This window comes from Schistocerca cancellata, chromosome 1, assembly GCF_023864275.1.
Source record: "Schistocerca cancellata isolate TAMUIC-IGC-003103 chromosome 1, iqSchCanc2.1, whole genome shotgun sequence".
Taxonomy (NCBI): domain Eukaryota; kingdom Metazoa; phylum Arthropoda; class Insecta; order Orthoptera; family Acrididae; genus Schistocerca; species Schistocerca cancellata.
In genome coordinates, this window is record NC_064626.1 from 1,124,252,346 (window position 1) to 1,124,271,512 (window position 19,167).

The 19,167-nt window shown below is 40.5% G+C and overlaps 1 protein-coding gene across 3 annotated transcripts in view; it reads left to right on the top strand.

Moving 5' to 3' along the window:
- Positions 1-19,167, top strand: part of LOC126092467 (caspase-6-like) — a 231,855-nt gene that overhangs the window by 125,976 nt on the left and 86,712 nt on the right. For all 3 annotated transcript variants that reach the window (XM_049908074.1, XM_049908083.1, XM_049908092.1), the window contains exon 5: positions 477-560. In XM_049908074.1, the coding sequence (XP_049764031.1) occupies positions 477-560 (84 nt within the window). The remainder of the gene's footprint in view (positions 1-476; positions 561-19,167) is intronic.

Sequence of the window (19,167 nt, forward strand, 5' to 3'; positions counted from 1 at the left end):
ACACATGTTGCATGGTTCCTGTTTGGTAGGAGCAAAATGGGCAGATATTGGGAGGGAGCTCGATTTATATTGGATGATCTCTCACTACAATCTTCCCCCCCGCCCCCCCTGAATGACCTTGCCATGTGTCAATTGTGACCTTCAATATGACATGTAAATGTTCAGAAGGTACTGCCATATGTTGAGTCAGCGATTTGGGCTCATTCTCTCACTGCCGCTCTACTATTGCAGACTGTTGCCTGTGTGCAATGAGTAAGCCATAATGATGTTTACAGCAAAAGAAGAGATTAGTGGCCTGTAACTACACATTCACAGTTGAATCGCAATTATACTGTAGACCCATATTTACAGGAACGTTTTCGCTTCTGTTTTCATATACTTTCAACCATGTTAGTTTTCGCTATTAATTAAGAACATTCAATGTACAGTAATTTACCGAAATCTGAAACCTAATCGAGTGTGTCTTTCTGTTGCAGGCGAGTAGGGGATGGATGGCTGTAACTTCATCGGCTCCGTTACGCCATAAGGAGAAGACCTCATATCATACTCCACCTGTGCAGGTAAGACATTGTCTTAATATCCGTCTGATAGTTTGAAAAGTTAATTTCTTAGTTAAGGTTTGCTCATCAGTAGCCCTACGATGGGCATTCAGATAAGGTAAAGGCATTGAATGTTCCTGCCTTGCACAACATATGGCACAGTTGGACCTCATGTACGACGGTTATGTACGTTCACAGCACCATGCAAAATAACACGAGCCTTGTCTGTTCAAAGAATATTTCATCACCCTATGTCATACATTTCCAGGTGTGAGTGAGTCCTCGTTATTCATCACAAAAAAGTAACATTTTCAACCTGGGCATTTCAGATGTCTTTCAAATTTGGTGCATCCAGTGATCCAGATATGAGATGTAGAATTACCAGTTTGCAGAGGTGTAGGACAACTGCGAAGAAAGTCACAAGTCTGCGAAGTTTGGGAATAGTCTGAGATTTACATGTGTGTGGTTGAGCATAAATGTCTATATTTCTGATTCTATCCAGGTACAGCAATGAAACTAGTGTCCCTGAAAAGCTAATGAGTAGGGTTTTACACTGATATGCAACCTTGAAGGTTTCTAAGAATTTTCATAATCAAGGTAACTGCCCTTGACTTTTGACCTTGAATATCTCAAAACATTGCACTTTCATTTTTCTTAAGAATAGATATTCTACTGTATCGATATAGTATTTTGAACACGGTAAAAACTCTTATGAAGATGGCACATCAAAGACATCATGCCCAAAAATTTATTTTGTCAACATCAATATCCTATCAAAATGCAGGAGGTAGCACATAAATGTGAAACACAAATTATTAAAAAACACAGTTCATAAGTAACGTTATATAAAAAGAATGTTTATATTACTGTTGTGATATTATGATTCATTTATAGTGTAGCTTCAGTGAAAAGGCAATGAAAGTGGTTACATCAGGTTTTTACGAATCTCAAATTAAATCTTTAATGTTCACCGGACTGATGCAGGGGAAGATCATGTTCTTCTAGAAGATGTCACTAGTTGTAGTCTTCTAAGAATGCCACATCTTCTGATAACACAAGTATTTGGTGTGGCAGGAAACTCAAATGATGGAGATGGTCCATGTAGATGCAAGAACCTGGCCTATACTTCATCCGTTTCTTCATAAATTTGTAAGAAGTATGCAACCATACATATTGACTGTCTGTTAACAGCATTTCTTTCCAAAGAGCAGCCACTGATTCCTCTCTGCTCTCTATAAAAGTAGAATATGTGTTTTTTTTACTATACCTTTGTCAGTAGGTATGGGTACATGGAATCGTACTTGTATTCTTGAAACGTTATTCAGCCTTGGCGATGTCGTAGTAGAGATGTGAATCGATATGTAGTCGTAGATACACAAAGAAATATTTTCCTTACACTACAACAGTAATTCTCTTCCAAAATAATGCCATTCAAAACCTTCCGTTTTTGTATAGGCAGCATTTTCATCTCGAAAGTGGTAAATGTGCTACAAAGCTGGAAAGTGACATTTTAAAAATATATGAAATTGTATTGCAAAGAATACACACACACTGTATCATACTGAACTCAATCACATAGTTGCACATAAAAGATGACAGTTATTGAAGTATAGGAAAATCACATAAATCAGTTACACACTACAGTGGACACACACTTCATTCAAGACGGACGTGTCCCTACAGATATTCGGATTTAGGATATGGCATGTTTGGTATGCTTGCCGTCATTGGTGATTATGTGGCGCAGATGAATAGCGGAATTCTGCATGACCCACGGAAGTGTCGGAACATCGATGCTGTCGATGACCTCCTGCATGTCTATCTTCAGCTCAGCAATGGTTTTGGTGTTATTGCTTTATACCTTATATTAAGCTGCACAAAAAGGAGTATCATTGTGCTGATCCAGAGAATATGGCGGCCAATCAAGACCTACGCCAGTAACCTCTATGTACCCCAGAGCCAGAATGCGATTCCCTAAGTCCTCTTCCAGGACAAGACACACTCTTTTGCTTCGATGGGAACGAGCTCCATCTTGCGTGAACCACATTTTATCGAAATCAGGGGCACTATGGATAATGGGGATGAAATTATCTTCTAAAACCTTCGTGTACAATTCGATTGTCACCAAGCCATCAAGGAGTATCACACCGATTATTCCGTGACTGAACATTGGACACCACGCAGTCACACACTGAGGGTGAAGAGATTTCTCGATCGCGAAATGCGCCAATTTTGTTTATTGATGAACCCATCCAAATGAAAGCGCGCTTCGTCCTTAAACAAAACCATAATGACATGCTAGCCCTTTTCGTCAATTTTGTGGACAATAGTGTTAGAGAAAGATAACTGCTGTTCCATAGCCCTGGGGCTTAATGGCTGATGGGTTTGAATTTTGTATGGGTAGACATACATGTGTTCAACAACTATTTTAGGCAGTGTCGCCCTGTTGATTCCCACCTGTTGTGCAGATTGTCTGATAGATTTCCTGGGGCTGGTCTGAAACACAGTGCGTTTCTTATCTATGTTTTCAGGTGATCTTACCTTTTTGAACGACTGACATGGACACTCAGTCATTACGAATCTACCCATTCACTAAAATTTGTGAATCAAATTCTTGATTGTTATCACTCTTGGACAGGTTGTCTTCCGCTTACACATGGCTGCAAACTTCGTTTGATCCACAGTTTGACTGTTATTGCTCGCATAGTAGCCCTTCACAAGTGCTATACAGTCAGGCACGATGTACCGTGACATTTGCACGTGCAAATGGCCGACAACAATAAGCCGTGTGCCCTTGCGAACACCAATTCCCAACATACCCTGCAGCCAAGAATGCAGGTTGAACGTCCTAACGCAAACCATTCAGAAGTTATGACGATTTTATTTCATATAGTTCAATAATTGTCACCCAGTATGTCACATGAGTATTGGATCAGTATTTGTGTCGATGTTGTAAGTTATAAACGGGTGAATTGTAATCCGTGAGCTATTCCAGAGAAATCCCTGTACTTCATCCTCAGTGGTAACACAGTAATCACAAACAAGATATTCATTTACTCTGAGATCTTCTTTAGTGATTTTTAAAGATCTGTGAGGTGATACTGTATGATACATGAGTGTAGAAGGAGTTGTTGTAAACTCGATGCAAACACCTCAATGAAATGATCTCTAGAATTTGTTATATCTCTAGAACTACCCTATCTGTAGTTAACCAACACTTGTTTGTAATTTCGTCAATGCAATCGGTCTTGCCAAACATGCACAGTAGGGATATGCACCTAAGAAACATGCTGGAAGTGCAGAATTGCACATAACAAACACTACACAGTGCTTACATGATGGTAAAGTGTCTTCTTTACACTTTATTGAAGTTCGCGTCATGTAAGAAGGCGGCCAAATTTTCACCAGTTTTATGCATCCCCCTCCACTAGCCACTTTCAGCCAATAATATTCACTCTCTTTCCGGGTGGCTAGCAGTGAGTTATAGCTAGAGAGCGAGAATCTCGCTCCTACTTGCTGCACTGTGTGCCGTACTCTGCGGCAGCCGAATTATTCATTCAACTGTCAATTTTTTTCCTGTTTTTTCTTGTGGCAGTATAGCTGTGAATGTGTATCTGTAAATGTTTAGCCGGCCGAGTGGCCGAGCAGTTCTAGGCGCTACAGTTTGGAACTGCACGACTGCTACGGTAGCAGGGTCGAACCCAGCCTTGGGCATGGATGTGTGTGATGTCCTTAGGCTAGTTAGGTTTAAGAAGTTCTAAGTTCTAGGGGACTGATGACCTCAGCAGTTAAGTCCCACAGTGCTCAGGGCCATTTGAACCATTTGTAAATGTTTAAGTGCGATTAAAAAACAGTCATGTGACAGCAATAAATGTGAAGTGCTTTACAAGCAGGCAGGCGGATTATTTACCTTATTTATACCTTTTTCAAACGTGAATTAAAGCAGGTCTCCTACTGTTTACAATTTAAGGCACAAGAACGGACTTTAGAACAATGTGGTGTCGGCAAGAGAACTGGAAGAGAACTGTAAACGAAAGTGTCCGAGCTGTAAGAACCATAGAAACAACTGGTTTCTAGTCGCCTGGAAATCACAAGGAACGTGTAACACAAATGGATGGATTTACCAACGATGTTTTAAAGTGCTTAATGTGAATGATGAATGCCCAACAGCAGTGAAGCGTGTTACAGTTATGCGGCTTCGTCAATGTAAAGAATTTTAAAAGACGTTGGTTTCAGATATGTTAAGAAGACAGTTTTTAGTTCAAAGAAGTGGCATAGGCTCAGCACGAACTATATCTAATATAAAGATTCACGATACAAGAGAAGGAGGTAGTTCAGCAGTGTATTACCTTGATGAAAAATGGGCCAATTAGAATCATTGGAAGATGATCTGCTGGAAAATGAGTGATGGTACTGTCAGTATTAAAGTTATCATAGGAATAGGTTCTCGAATAATTATTGAGCTTTCCGACTCATCTTCTGGTTATGTTTCTGAGAATAAACTTGTATTTACGTGTAAGAAAATCAGCTGTGATTGCCATACGGAAATGAATGCTGTCGTTTTCGTGACGTGATTCATAACTATTGTGATACCTACCTTCGAAGTCGGCCATTGCCAGTTATACGTGAAACATCAGGTAAAAGCACCAGAAAAGTGGATATTTTTCATCAACTTCAAAACAGAAATATTAAGCACCGTATAAATCAGACTTATGCCGATCTCCTGAAGCTCGTTAATTTATACAAGTCACATGACAGAACGTCACACTTGACTTCCTTGCACGTGAATGGGGTCACATAGTTTTGCGTGTACCCCCTGTCACTGTCAGCGTAGCCCCTCAGAATTAATTGGGACAAAGGGTTTTAAGGCTGTGTGAGAGAAGAAAACAAAACATTAGAGGTAACAATAGTGAATCGCTTGTGTGTGAGAAAACAGACAATGAGGCAATAGACAACATTCCGCCTGCATCATGAGCACTGTCCCTGCGGTATACTGAAAAGCTTCAGAAAGAAGAATTTGACAGGGAAGTAATGATGGATATAAGCCTTCAACGTATCATCGTAGATTTTCAGTCATATTGTTCAGAAACAGACTCAAATAGGAGTGACGATGGTATTATGACACAGACTTTGGAAGAAAGTAATAATATTTCTTAGCTTGACAGACTTGTGGTTTAAAAAATGTGTTTGTTAACATATTGGATGTATACATAATAATGAGAAGTTCCTAGCCCTTTTGATTTGGACTTTTTGCCCTTTTAGTTATGCAGATTATAACGATCAAAATATTACCCAAGCAGATGTTAACCCTTTCCCACCAGCAGATGTTAACCCTTTCCCACCAGCAGATGTTAACCCTTTCCCACCATACTGTATGCTTTAATAGCACGCGAGAATATGCTATTGGATAAATTAATGAGAAGACCGATATTTCCAAATGTAGACGTCTGTCATTATGACCATTGCTTTCCTATGCAGAGCGATTACACTTAACTATAGTCAAACACGTCCACACACACACCTTACACATTTTTTTTTTTTTTTTTTTTTAAAAAGCAGTTGCCAAGCGGATGTAAAGATTTCGGTTTGTAGTTGAAGTTAGTTTTGTTGTGTATTAAATTTTTACTTCTAATGCAGTTCAATATGCAGTAAATAGTAATTATTGCAAGCAGTTCCAGTGACCTTATTATCAGACAACAATCATTTTGAGAAAAAGTGTACTTCACGTCTTCACAAAGCTGTGTCAGCTGTTCTCGCCCCCCGACGTCATGCAGAGTAAGTCTGTGGAGCAGTGCATGCAACGTCGGTCAAGACGTGAATTAATATTTGTCTCATGACGATTGATCGAAATTGGCTTCAATATTTATTTTTCCCCTGATAGATTTGACCGTATAATACAAATGACAAATGCAAACCATAGACAAACGAGCCTGACACTTGTCCGCAGCAAAGCAGTTGCGCATGTGCAGTTCTCATCCCCCCCCCCCCCCTTCCTGCCTAGTCCGCCCCTATGCGTGGAAGCGCCATCCTAGGTGACACGGGCATTAGTTCTTTCGATTTACAGCATACAACTTAGTATAGTGTGAGAGACACAAACAAACAGCATTGGTTTCACTCGCATTGGCACGAAGACAGTGTTTTGACCACAACTCCCAAAGGTTTGAGAATTCAATATTTACATCTGGGTACATAGCTTTGAAATGTGCATATAATTTCTTAGAGGCTGATATAGGGCAAAATTGCGAAAAAATTCAAAGTTTTGTAACTGCACAGTTTATTATATTGATTCTTTAAGAATAACATGCAGAGTTTCATAATTGAATTCTGACTAGAAATATCTTTTAGAAAAGGTTATTTGGGCGTCTGTGCATGCTATGCCCTTACTTTCTCTGCTGTGATCCACACCTTCTCTATGCTAGTAACTTTTTGTGCATAAATTTTTCGTTCATACTACCAAAAGGATCTGCAGATAAGTCTAGACTTCCTTTGATTTCAACGTGGTTCTTCTGCACAGTACATGCTTCAAACTTATTTCAGTTTTTAGTTTTGCATATATCAACCTGTTTTGCTGGAAATTGGTCAAAACGCATATTCAAAAAAGTGAGGAAATGTCGAATTTCACTAGTAAAAGGTGCAGGATATTTAAATAACAGTGTTACAGACGCTGCTCCTAAGTGTAAAGAACAAGTTTCGGCTAAGTCACTGAGTTCATCGATGAAGAAAATTTGTGAAGGAATTGGTGATGCTGCGTACAATCTAAACCACGGCTTTTCCAGTGGATTTTAGTTAACTGAATTAGAAATACTTGCCTATATGATTAATGTTTCATGTGCATGTAGTAATTGTGGATCAAAGGGCCTTAGACTTTATGATGACAGTGAAAGAATTGTCATTGTAGGCAATATACATACTTTGTGTAAAGTTTGTAAACAAGATGTTCATTTCAAGACTTCGGCTCTCCATGAGAAGATGTATGAGGTGAATACAACATTTTGTTACGCCTTGAGATGCTTAGGTGCAGGCAGAGAAGGCGAAAATTTGTTTTGTGGCATGATGGACATGCCTGCATCAGTTACTGGATTCAGTGATTACAAAAGAACACTCCTCAGTGCTCTTGAAGTTGAGTGCAAGGAGGACATTAAAGCAGCTGTTGAGAAAGCTGTAGATATAAACAGTGAAGGGGAAGAAGGACACTGTGTAGTGAAGACAGATCTTTGCATCTCTTGTGATGAAGTGGGGCCATACATCATATTTTTGTGTGGATACAGGGGAAATCTTAGATCTCAAGCAATGAGCAAATATTTTTATCAGTGTGACGAAGGAAGGACAACAGTGCAGTGATAAAGTCTCAGAACACAAGTAAGTGGGCACCAGGAATTGCGAGGGGTCAAGTGGTGTGATAGAAGCAGGTGGGATGAAACAAATATTCTAAAGGTCAGTTGAACAATATGGTGTTACATATGTGATGTATCTAGGTGATGGAGAGTCAGTGTCTTTAAGACTGTTTTAGAGAGCAATCCTTGTGTCTCACAAACTAAAATGGAAAAAGTGGAATGTGTGGGGCACGTTCAAAAGTGAATGGGAGTTATACTTCTCAGATTGAAGAAAGAATTGAAAGCCAAGAAATTAGATGGAAACTCACAAAGAGGTGTTAACAGACTGACAGACAAGGAAATTCACATTTTGCAAATATATTATGGAATAGCTATCACAGGTAACTTACATTGTGTGACCAAAATGCAGGAAGCCATATGGTCAATATTCTTTCACAAAATTTCCACAGATGATAATGCTAGAAATTCCCTTTGTGACATATCGTGGTGCAAATCTCTTCAGGCAGAAGCCAGTGGAACACCATACACCCGCAAACATGGTTTGTCAGTTGTTTTAGATGTTATAAAACCTGCTTTCAGGTACCTAGCTAATCCTGAACTGCTGAAAATCAGTGTACATCGGAAAACACAGAATACAAATGAGAGCTACAATTAGTTTATGTGGATGCATTGTCCAAATACATTATTTGTGTCCTCAGTTGTTATGAAGATAGTTGAATGTGATGCCTGTCCAGTGTTCAGTAGTGGCAATTCAGGTAGGATTAAGTGCCAACAGAGACTAGGCTCCCATTCAGGTGCATTCACACTGAAGATACTGAGAAGGATCCATGAAGCATGACTGGACAAAGCCCAGGCAGCAGAAGAAAAAATGCAAACGTTGGCTACGCAAAGGTGGCAGGGGAAGGGATTACTCTAGGAGGACGAAGAAGAGAATAAAGATTATGGATATGGACAGCATTAGTCACTATAGGTATAGCAATATTGTCAAAAACTGAAATAAAGACTTTAAATGCTATTTGCAGTAAACCAACTTTTTTGACTTATAATGTGTCTTTTCTCAGAAAATATAAAAGCTAACATACTGAAATTTGGCATAGTTCTTAAGATTAATTACTGCATAATCCTGTGCAGCAATAGTTCATTATCTTCCCTCTGAGAAATGTACTCTTTTAAAACTTGAGAAAAATAGAACAGTTCTGGGTAACACAAAACTGAAAAATTAATTTCATATCGACTGTGATATTAAACAAAAATCTGTTCCACACGTTTTATTTGCCTCTTATGCGAATATAAACTGTTGGATTCCAGTTTTGTTGTTTGACTAGTTTATACGAAAAGGTACATTAAAAATTCAAATTCTTATAAAATGTATGTCAATGTGCATTTTCAAACAAAAACTGCACAGGGTATCAGGCATTATGTTCTACATAATAGTCTCAATTTATACTATTCTATCTGTAATTAATTTAGACATATACATGTTTAGGTACAAGAATCCATTTTGCCCTACATCTGTCTTTAAGATTGTGCAAACCTAGGTGCTTCTGCTTTGTGTTCTAATTCATATTTTTTCTCGCAGCACAAAGTCTTTTATTGATGATATCTCATGGCTAACATTGCCATCACAATAAAAATCGTGTACATGTTGAACAGCTTTTTTACAACATGTCTTACTTGGTTTTGGATTTGGTGCCACTAATATACCATGTTCTTCTAATAGATGTTTTGCTCTTTGTGTAGTGTAATTTGAAGTCGAAGTACTGTGAAAATTTGTATTTTATCACACATACCTTTCGTGCGCGAAATTCATATTCCAGCTGGGCTACTATTTCTCTATCTCCATTTCTTCCTCCACCTTCGTTAATTGGGTTTGGATGGGAATATTTTAATAAACCAAATGCAGAAATAATCTTTAGAATGTGATCTTTAATTACCAATATTCACCATAAACTGCTTTCATTCTATGATGAATCTCCTTTGGGGTGACACCTTCTGCTGTCAAGAATTCAATGACTGCATGTGGCTTAAATCACATTGCCCGACCGTCTGCGAAGGGTTCCACACATTGCACTGCAGCAACACAACCGTTCAATGCTAAGGCTTCGCGCCAACTGGAGCTGTAGAGAAGAGGCTACGAAACAAGCCAGTACTTGCCCCATGCCAATACTGCCAACTGTTGAAGAGTTGCGCAGGTGGAGGCATTACTTTTCAGTCAACCCTCATATTTCATTTCCACTTAACATTTTTTCTGGAAGTACCTAACATAGCTGAGGCAACACCGCTGCGTGTTGATTGGTTTTGTTATATTTGCTTTCTACATATCCTTCAAATTTTTCCACCCAGCAACACATTAGGACACTTGATCTGCATTCTGAATCTTGTAGGGACAGAAGTGTAAAATACGTAACAAAATCTTTTCATCTGTTGACGAGTGTAGAGAGAAATACCATGACACAGCTTGAGTACTGACAGCAGAATTTGAAGCAGGTGTTGCACAGATGGCTATAGCTGCCGCAACTTCATTGTCAACTGCTATGGGAATGGGTTTCCTATCTCTCTTTTCCCCTTTCCCTACTGCACCACCTAATTCACCTGTTTCTTAAAACTCCTTGATCACATTGTTTACGGTCTTGGTGGAGGTGACTCCTTTGTGAGCACGCCAACTAATGAATACATCTATGATGTTGCAGTACATGTCTGATAGCGGCTTTGTTAGCTGAAAACCGGTTACTGCAATAAATTAATACGGTAGAACAAAAGCAAACATATTTCAAATCACTGTGATACTTCTCTTATCACATTTGCTCGAGTTTGTAGAAGGTGATAAATTTGCCACACTTAATGTTATGCCCTTTCAAGCCAAAAGACAAGTCAGGTACAGCCTTTAATCTTTGGGTCTTTTCATGGTCACTACCCAGTCTTTTCCCGGTATATGGCTGAATATTCCACCCACAACTTTCTTCGTTGTCAGAAACCACCAGTAACATGATGCTGTACTTTGCTGGCTTATTTGGGATATACTGGCAGAAAGAGCATTTTCTCCTGAATGTAAGAAGTGCTCGTCTACTGTACCAAACATACTGGGATTGTATAACTTAGGTGATATCTCTACCCATTTCTCCCAAAGATTCCTTTACAAACTTATCTTGTTCACGTCTTCATAGTCTTGTCTTATGGTAGTAACTCCGAATAACCCTTGATATATTTTAGAACGTTTGTAGTGTCATTCTAGCTATGAAAACAGGGCGCCCTCTGTATTCATCCACAAAAATTTTCAGTACACTAGTCATGTGACTCATAAACTTTTAGTTATAACATCAGACCAATGTAAGCATCTAGTTCAAGGCCGTCTATACATTATTTTTGTTTTCACATGTCCCCATATATCTACTGTTGGTAACTTAGTTCGAGTGAAATGATCGCATTATGGCTGAGAAACGTCTACTAAAACAATTCAGAATTGTACGGTGGCAGTAGAGTTACATACCAAGACTGCAGTATGTTGTTCTACAACATTGGCCGGAAACATGTCTGCCATTGGAATATGGAGTTGGTGCCTCCAGGCAGCCATACTCACTGCCATGAAAGATCTCAGCAGTCCCAAAATCACCTAGAGGTACTGACCCCTTTAATACGTTCAGATCCATAAGAGTTGGATGGCAATCGTTGCAGCATCTCCAGGAACCTGACATATCACCAGCTGCCCATCTCTACATACAGGCTGCTCTCTCTCAGTAAGTCTAGGATCTTCTGCATCACTGTGTTATCCACTTGGCCATCCAGAATCATGCAGCTGCGTCACGTGCACTGAGGTGACAAAAGTCATGGGATAGAGATATGCACATATACCTAAGGCGGTAGTCGTGAGTACATGAGGTATAAAAGGACAGTGCATTGGCGGAGCTGTCTTTTGTACTCAGGTGTTTCATGTGGGAAGGTTTCCGACGTGATTATATTCGTACGATGGAAATTACCACACTGAACGTGGAATGGTAGTTAGAGGTAGACACATTGCAAATTCCATTTCAAAAGTCGTTAGGGAAATCAATAGCCCAATTCCACCAGGTCAAGAGTGTGCCAGGAATACCAAATTACAGGCATTACCTCTAACAACTGAGAAACAGTGGCTGACGGACTTCACTTAACGATCAAGAAGTGGTGATCTTCAAGAGTTGTTAGTGCTAACGAACAATACCACTGCATGAAATAACTGGAGATATCAATCTGGGACATACGACAAATATATCCTTTAAGATAGTTCGGCGGAATATTAGCGTTAGTGGGCTATGGCAGCAGACGACCGTCTCGAAAGCCCTTTTTTAACAGCACGCCATCGCCTGCAGCTCCTCTCCTGGGCTACTGACAATATCGGTTGGGCCCTAGACAACTGGAAAACCCTGGGCTGGTCAGATGAGTCCCGATTTAAGATGGTAAGAGCTGATGTTAGGGTACGAGTGTGGTGCAGATCCCATTAAGCCATTGACCAAAGTTGTCAAAAAGGCACTGTGCAAGTTACCACTGGCTCCATAATGGTGTGGCCTGTGTTTACATGGAATGTACTGCATCCTCTCGTCCAGCTTAAACGATCATTGACAGGAAATGGTTATGTCCGGCTACTTGGAGACTATTTGCAGCCATTAATGGACTTCATGTTCTCAAACAGCGATGAAATTTTTATGCGTGACACAATGGAATCGCATGTTGCCTATGCTGTCTTCACCTGCACTGAGGTGACAAAAGTTATGGGAAGCCTCCTAATACTGTGTCGGACCTCCTTTTCCCCAGCATGGCATGGACCCAATAAGTCACTGGAAGTCTGTTACTGAAATCTTGAATCAAGCTACCTCTGTATCTGTCCATAACTGCGAAAGTATTGCTGGTGCAAGACTTTGTGCACGAGCCGACCTCTCGATTATTTCACATAAATGTTAGATGGGTGGCCAAACCATCCTCTCGAACTGTCCAGAATATTCTTCAAACAGATCACGAACAATTGTGGCCTGGTTACATTGGGCAATGTTATCCATAAAAATTCTATAATTGTTTGGGAACATGATGTAACAGAATGGCAGCAAATGGTCTCCAAGTAGCCGAGCATAAGCGTTTCTAGTCAATCATCGTTTCAGTTGGACCACAGGATCCAATCCATTCCATGTAAACACACCCCACGCCATTATGCAGCCACCACCAACTTGCACAGTGACTTATTGATAACCTGGGAGCATGGCTCCGTGTGCCTGCACCACACCACAACCTTACCATGAGCTATTACAAATCTAAATTGGGACTCATCTGACCGGACCACGGTTCTCCAGTCATCTAGCATCCAACCGATATCGCCACGAGCCCAGGAGAGACGCTGCAGGCGATGACTGCTGTCAACAAAGGGAATTACGTCGGTCGTATGCTACCGTAGTCCATTAACGCCAAATTTTGCTCTAAAGACATTACGGATGCACTCCTCGTACATCACACATTGATATTTGCGGTTAATTTATGCAGTGTTGCTTGTCTGTTAGTATTGACAACTTTACGCAAAACCGTTTTTTGCTCGTTAAGTGAAGCTGTCACCAATGACGTTGTCAGTGGTGAGACATAATTCCTGAAATTTAACAATCCAGAACACTCTTGAAACTGTGGATCATGGAATACTGAATTCGCTAATGATTTCCAAAATGGAATGCCCCATGTGTCTAGCTCGAGCTATCATACCACGTTCAAAGTCTGTTAATTGCTGTTGTGTGGTCACAATCACATCGGAAATCTTTTCACATGAATGGGTTGAGTACAAGTGACAACTCCACCAGAGCACTCTCCCTTTATACCTAGTGTATGTGATACTGAGAGGTGGAGCCCTCCATGCCCACCCGGGCATGATGGCGAACACAAAAGATCTGCCATCTCTGCATAAGGGAAAGTATTCACTAAGGTGAGGTCTCGCAGGATGTGGGTACTGTGATGTTTGCGTACGTCTGGTTAAGGTAAACAATTAATACATGCTCATCTGGCGATAGATTGCGTTGAAAGTCAAACAAAGTGTAGCGGCTCGAAGGACAGAGGGGAAAGAAGTGACAAAACAAGGGCCAAGGGAGAAAAACCTCGGCGATAGTTAGGTCGCGTACTAAGGGCAGTAGCAGATATCTTGTTGACTGCGACAGGTCATGCAAGCGTAGGTTATGTTAATAGCGGGTATTGTGAAGGAGGATACTGTGTCATGCCATTGGTCATTATAATGAAAGGAGTCTGGTGCAGCAACGCAGAGCATTGCCTTGAGCCCTCTGCTGTGCCGTGTCGTCCGTGATTTGGCACGGCATCATCAGGCGCTGGTGCTGAAAGGCGCAGCTCGATGTTGGTCGGTATCCCCTGTTACTGTTGGCCCAGTTCTGCCGCAGATGCCCGTGCATGATGAATGTTACTCTTTTGTCTTCTCTATCCCTTGCAGCGGCTGCCCCCACGGCAGTCGACATCCTGCCATTACCGTTGGGGCGGCGGTTGTCTGTCAAAGGGACTGTTCCTGTGATACAATATCCAAAGTCAACGGCTATCCTCAGGAGTTTTAGGAAACAGGGTGAAGAAAAACTGTTTTTGATGTGTGTGTATGTGTGTGTGTGTGTGTGTGTGTGTGTGTGTGTGTGTGCGTGCCTCGAATTGGTAGAATCGCTCGAGCCATTCTTCTTTTTGTCCATGAAACTGTCGAAAAGGCAGTAAAGCAGTATTTGTTGCTGTATGTGGTGCTTGGTCCATCGGGCGTGCAGTGTGGACCAGTAACTGCTGCACCGTATTGTGCAGCATAGATATATGCAGCGTCTGGAACTGAAACAACTGCATTAACTGTGTTTTATCTAATGATTGCAACTGTGGCGCCTGAGCAGTGGGTGGGATTGTCGGGGTGGTCATTTTGGAAGAGACAAAAGCAAGAAACAGACAAGGCAAGCAAGAAAAATACATACAAAAGAAAAGAAAATATCTGCAATGGTCACCTGAAAACAATGATCATCAAAAGAAACCGTTAAAGCAAGTAAACGTCCCTGTAAAGAAAAGAGAAGACAAAATTAAGGCACCAGCAGAAAGAAAAAAAAAATTCGCTAGCCGCCAGGCACTGGGTTCTTCTGATAACTCGTCGCCAATGTGGAATCCTGCCCTCTTGTATCTTATAGGGTGCCTAGGATGCTGTTTTCTCGGACAGCTACACAACATACAAGCAAACAATATTAATGGATTTCATTACAGTTATTGAAATGACAGTATTTAATCTTTGTATTTACAACGAGTTGTTGCAAGCAGTTGACGACATGCAAATAATCAATGTCCTTCACTGCATACAATGTCAATCACACAAAGTTAATCCCACAAGTTCATATGGGTCACAAGTCATGGCTTTTATAGTGCCTCTCTTCTAGTCTTTCTCTACAAGTGCGCGTCTTCTACAGTCTGGCCGAACCTGGAAGGAGCGGCGCTTATATTCTCTTCGGCTAGAGGCCACTCCTGTTGTGGTGCGCTCATAGTCAGTGTATGTTCTTGATCATGAGGCCGGCGCTTGTCGTTACCCAGAACAATTTGTATATTTCTTACCTATAAAACCTTTTATCTATCATTTATGGTCCTTGTGTTTCCTATATGCGTTACTCATACGTAATATTTCAGCATATGCTTGCTTCTCTTTAGGCAGATAGTTGTCACAACTTGAAGTTTTTAAGAGTATTAGCTTCATATTCCAAATCTATACTCCAGCCTAAGTTGAACATAGCATATATTGTTCATTCTTACTGACCACATACGTGGTGTCTAACTATCTATCCTCACGTTTGTTATTGTTGTTTGTAATTGTGCTTTGTTCTCCTTTTTATTATTATTCTTCACCTCTTTTTACTCTTCTGCCTCCATCTGTAGTTCATGAGAGTCTATTCAGATTTTCAGTTACTGGTTTAGAAATTTCTAGAGAGATTGTTCTTGTTGCAGCTGTGTTAATCTTAGCAACCGTAATTTCCCCTGAAAGCTTTTTGCGCTTTGATAACTTTATGGTTTGCCATCGATATAACATCATATACTAAACCATTTCTGAGACTTGGGGTGGCGATGATAGTCAAGTGCCTTAGATATTGAATTGACATATCCACATATATATCAATTAGTTTTGTGATGACTTCTTCAACCTTGTCATTGACATGTAGTTCACATTGCAGGATTTTAACATCCAGCCACCCCAACATCTCATTATTTCTAGTTACCACATTCATAAGACTGTCCAGCTGCATTATTTTAGAGTTAATTCCCACAATTTTTGTGCCGGCATATAGATGAGTAATCTTCACACCCTCAGAAGAGTGCATGCTATCTGTTCCAATAGCTTATTTGTCCATCTTTGGAACGAAATACATCAGTAATTCTGCGTATCAGGGATCCGAGAGTTTGTTGGTAGGTTTTTGTAGGTATGTGGCATTAGATATCTATGCTCAGGTCACGTAATTCGCATAAACAATGGGCTGCTGACTTGCGTACACAGAGACTGCGCCCAACAGCAACCTAGTGGGCTCAATAGGATTTACATCCGGCGCATTTGGTCGCCGAGACATCAATGTGAGTTTACTATAGTGCTAATCAAACCACTGAAGCACACTTTTGGCTCCCAAACAATGACAATTATATTGCTAAAAAATGACATCGCTGTCGGGGAACACATCAAGCTTGAATAGGTACACAAGGTTCGCAGCTGTCAGAGTGTCTTTGATTACCCCCACAGATCCCATGCAAGTGCTGGAGAATGTCTGCCATAGCATAATAGTGTTCCCCGCAGCCTGCATCCCTGGCATGCTGCACATTTTGAGGGGCTGTTCACCTCGATGACGACGTTTTTGGAGACGACCATCGAGCTACTGTGGAAAGAACGTGATTCACCTGAAGAGCTGACACTTTTCTATTCACTGAAGGTCGAATATTGATGGTCCCATGTCCTCTGCAATCGTAATTGATGATGTTGTTTGGACAACATGTGGTTTGCTGCAGAGTTCCACGTTGAACAACGTATGATGCATGGAGATGTCAGAGATCAATATCTAACCCACTTTACAGAGCAGACGAGTCTCCAAACCCCACGTTCTGTGAATAGTCGGTGACTTCCAACAATTTAGTGCCTTGTGGTAGTTTCAATGCCCTTCTACCTCTTTCCATAGATACTCACAATAGTAGCATATGAATATTCGACCAGCTTCTCCGTTTTTGAGAAACTCGTACACAGGCTCTGTGTAATAATAATCTGCCCTGTGTCAAAGTCTCTTATCTCAGTGGATTTCACCATTTGCAGCCAATATCTTCACTAGTGTGATTCCCCATCTGTGTCTGTTCTGATTTCATACTTTTGTTACTGCATCACGTGCCTGTAATGCCGCCAGGTGGCATCCAGCATCGTGGTTGGTGGTGGTCACAATGTTTTGTCTTATCAGTGTTTGTTATTAGGCACTAGTGAGCGATTCCTGTTGTGCCAGTTTCAAGTATAAATACAGGACCAGTTGGTAACTACAAGGCTCTTGTGACAGGGCTACTTCATCCATTCGGTCATTGTGGTGAACATGCAATTCCATTAGCATGCATGGAACTTTTACAGCTGCACTTCTTTCTTCATAATCTCTTACATATAGCAAGGTATATGTAGACACTTAAGTAAGATTGCAGTTGTATGCCTACATTTAATTAATACATTTCATTTTCTTCTTGCATCGATAATAAAAGTGATTAGTAGTGCTGAGTGATGGTTTCCTCTGATCTATGAGGAGTTTTGTGCACCATCTCTAAACCAACATGTTTACAGGAGCTCTTGTTTAAGTTGCAGATAACCATAAACAATATTATTTGCGATGTCATGGTTAGCCTTTGACAGTTCTCATGCAACTGGGAGAGTGATTTATCGATAAATGTTAAAATGTAGCTTAGAATGAAAATTTTTTGTTATTAATCTAGTATAATTTTGTTCCTCCTCATCTGAGGCACTGCACAGCATCCTTATCTCTGCCTCGTAACATACATCTAGTGTCAAGGATAGCACATGGGAACTGGCGCTCAACACACATTCATATCATATTGGCCATCATTGTGGAGTACAAACATGCACATAATTATATCACAAGAGTGTTTGAATATATGCCATTTGTGTGTGCATTTTATTATATGTCTTGGTTAAGTAAATATCGGATAACATTAATAGGTTGTAATACAAATATCTACATGGCTTTGTGGGCACCGAACATTATAGAATAGTGTTCAGACTGTTTGCCATTTGGCAAAACAACAGCAAGAGTATTGCCCCCCTTTCCATACCAGGGGTGAAGAACATGATTTGGCACTGTTGAGAATGTGTGATCTATGTTGTTGTGGTCTTCAGTCCTGAGACTGGTTTGATGCAGCTCTCCATGCTACTCTATCCTGTGCAAGCTTCTTCATCTGCCAGTACCTACTGCAGCCTACATCCTTCTGAATCTGCTTAGTGTATTCATCTCTTGGTCTCGCTCTACGGTTTCTACCCTCCATGCTGCCCTCCAGTACTAAATTGGTGATCCCTTGATCTATCCATCTAATCTTCAGCATTCTTCTGTAGCACCACATTTCGAAAGCTTCTATTCTCTTCTTGTCTAAACTATTACCATACATTTTTCACTTCCATACATGGCTACACTCCATACAAATACTTTCAGAAACGACTTCCTGACACTTAAATCAATACTCAACGTTAACAAATTTCTCTTCTTCAGAAACACTTTCCTTGCCATTGCCAGTTTACATTTTATATCCTCTCTATTTCGACCATCATCAGTTATTTTCCTCCCCAAATAGCAAAACTCCTTTACTCCTTTAAGTGTCTCATTTCCTAATCTAATTCCCTCAGCATCACCCGACTTAATTCGACTACATTCCATTACCCTCGTTTTGCTTTCGTTGATGCTCATCTTATACCCTCCTTTCAAGACACTGTCCATTCTGTTCAACTGCTCTTCCAAGTCCTTTACTGTCTATGACAGAATTACAATGTCATTGGCAAACCTCAAAGTTTTTATTTCTTCTCCATGGATTTTGATACCTACTCCGAACTTTTCTTTTGTTTCCTTTACTGCTTGCTCAATATACAGATTAAATAGCATAGGGGACAGGCTACAACTCTGTCTCACTCCCTTCCCATCCACTGCTTCTGTTTCATGTCCCTCAACTCTTATAACTGCCATCTGGTTTCTATACAAATTGTAAATAGCCTTTTGCTCCCTGTATTTTACCCTTGCCACCTTCAGAATATGAAAGAGAGTATTCCA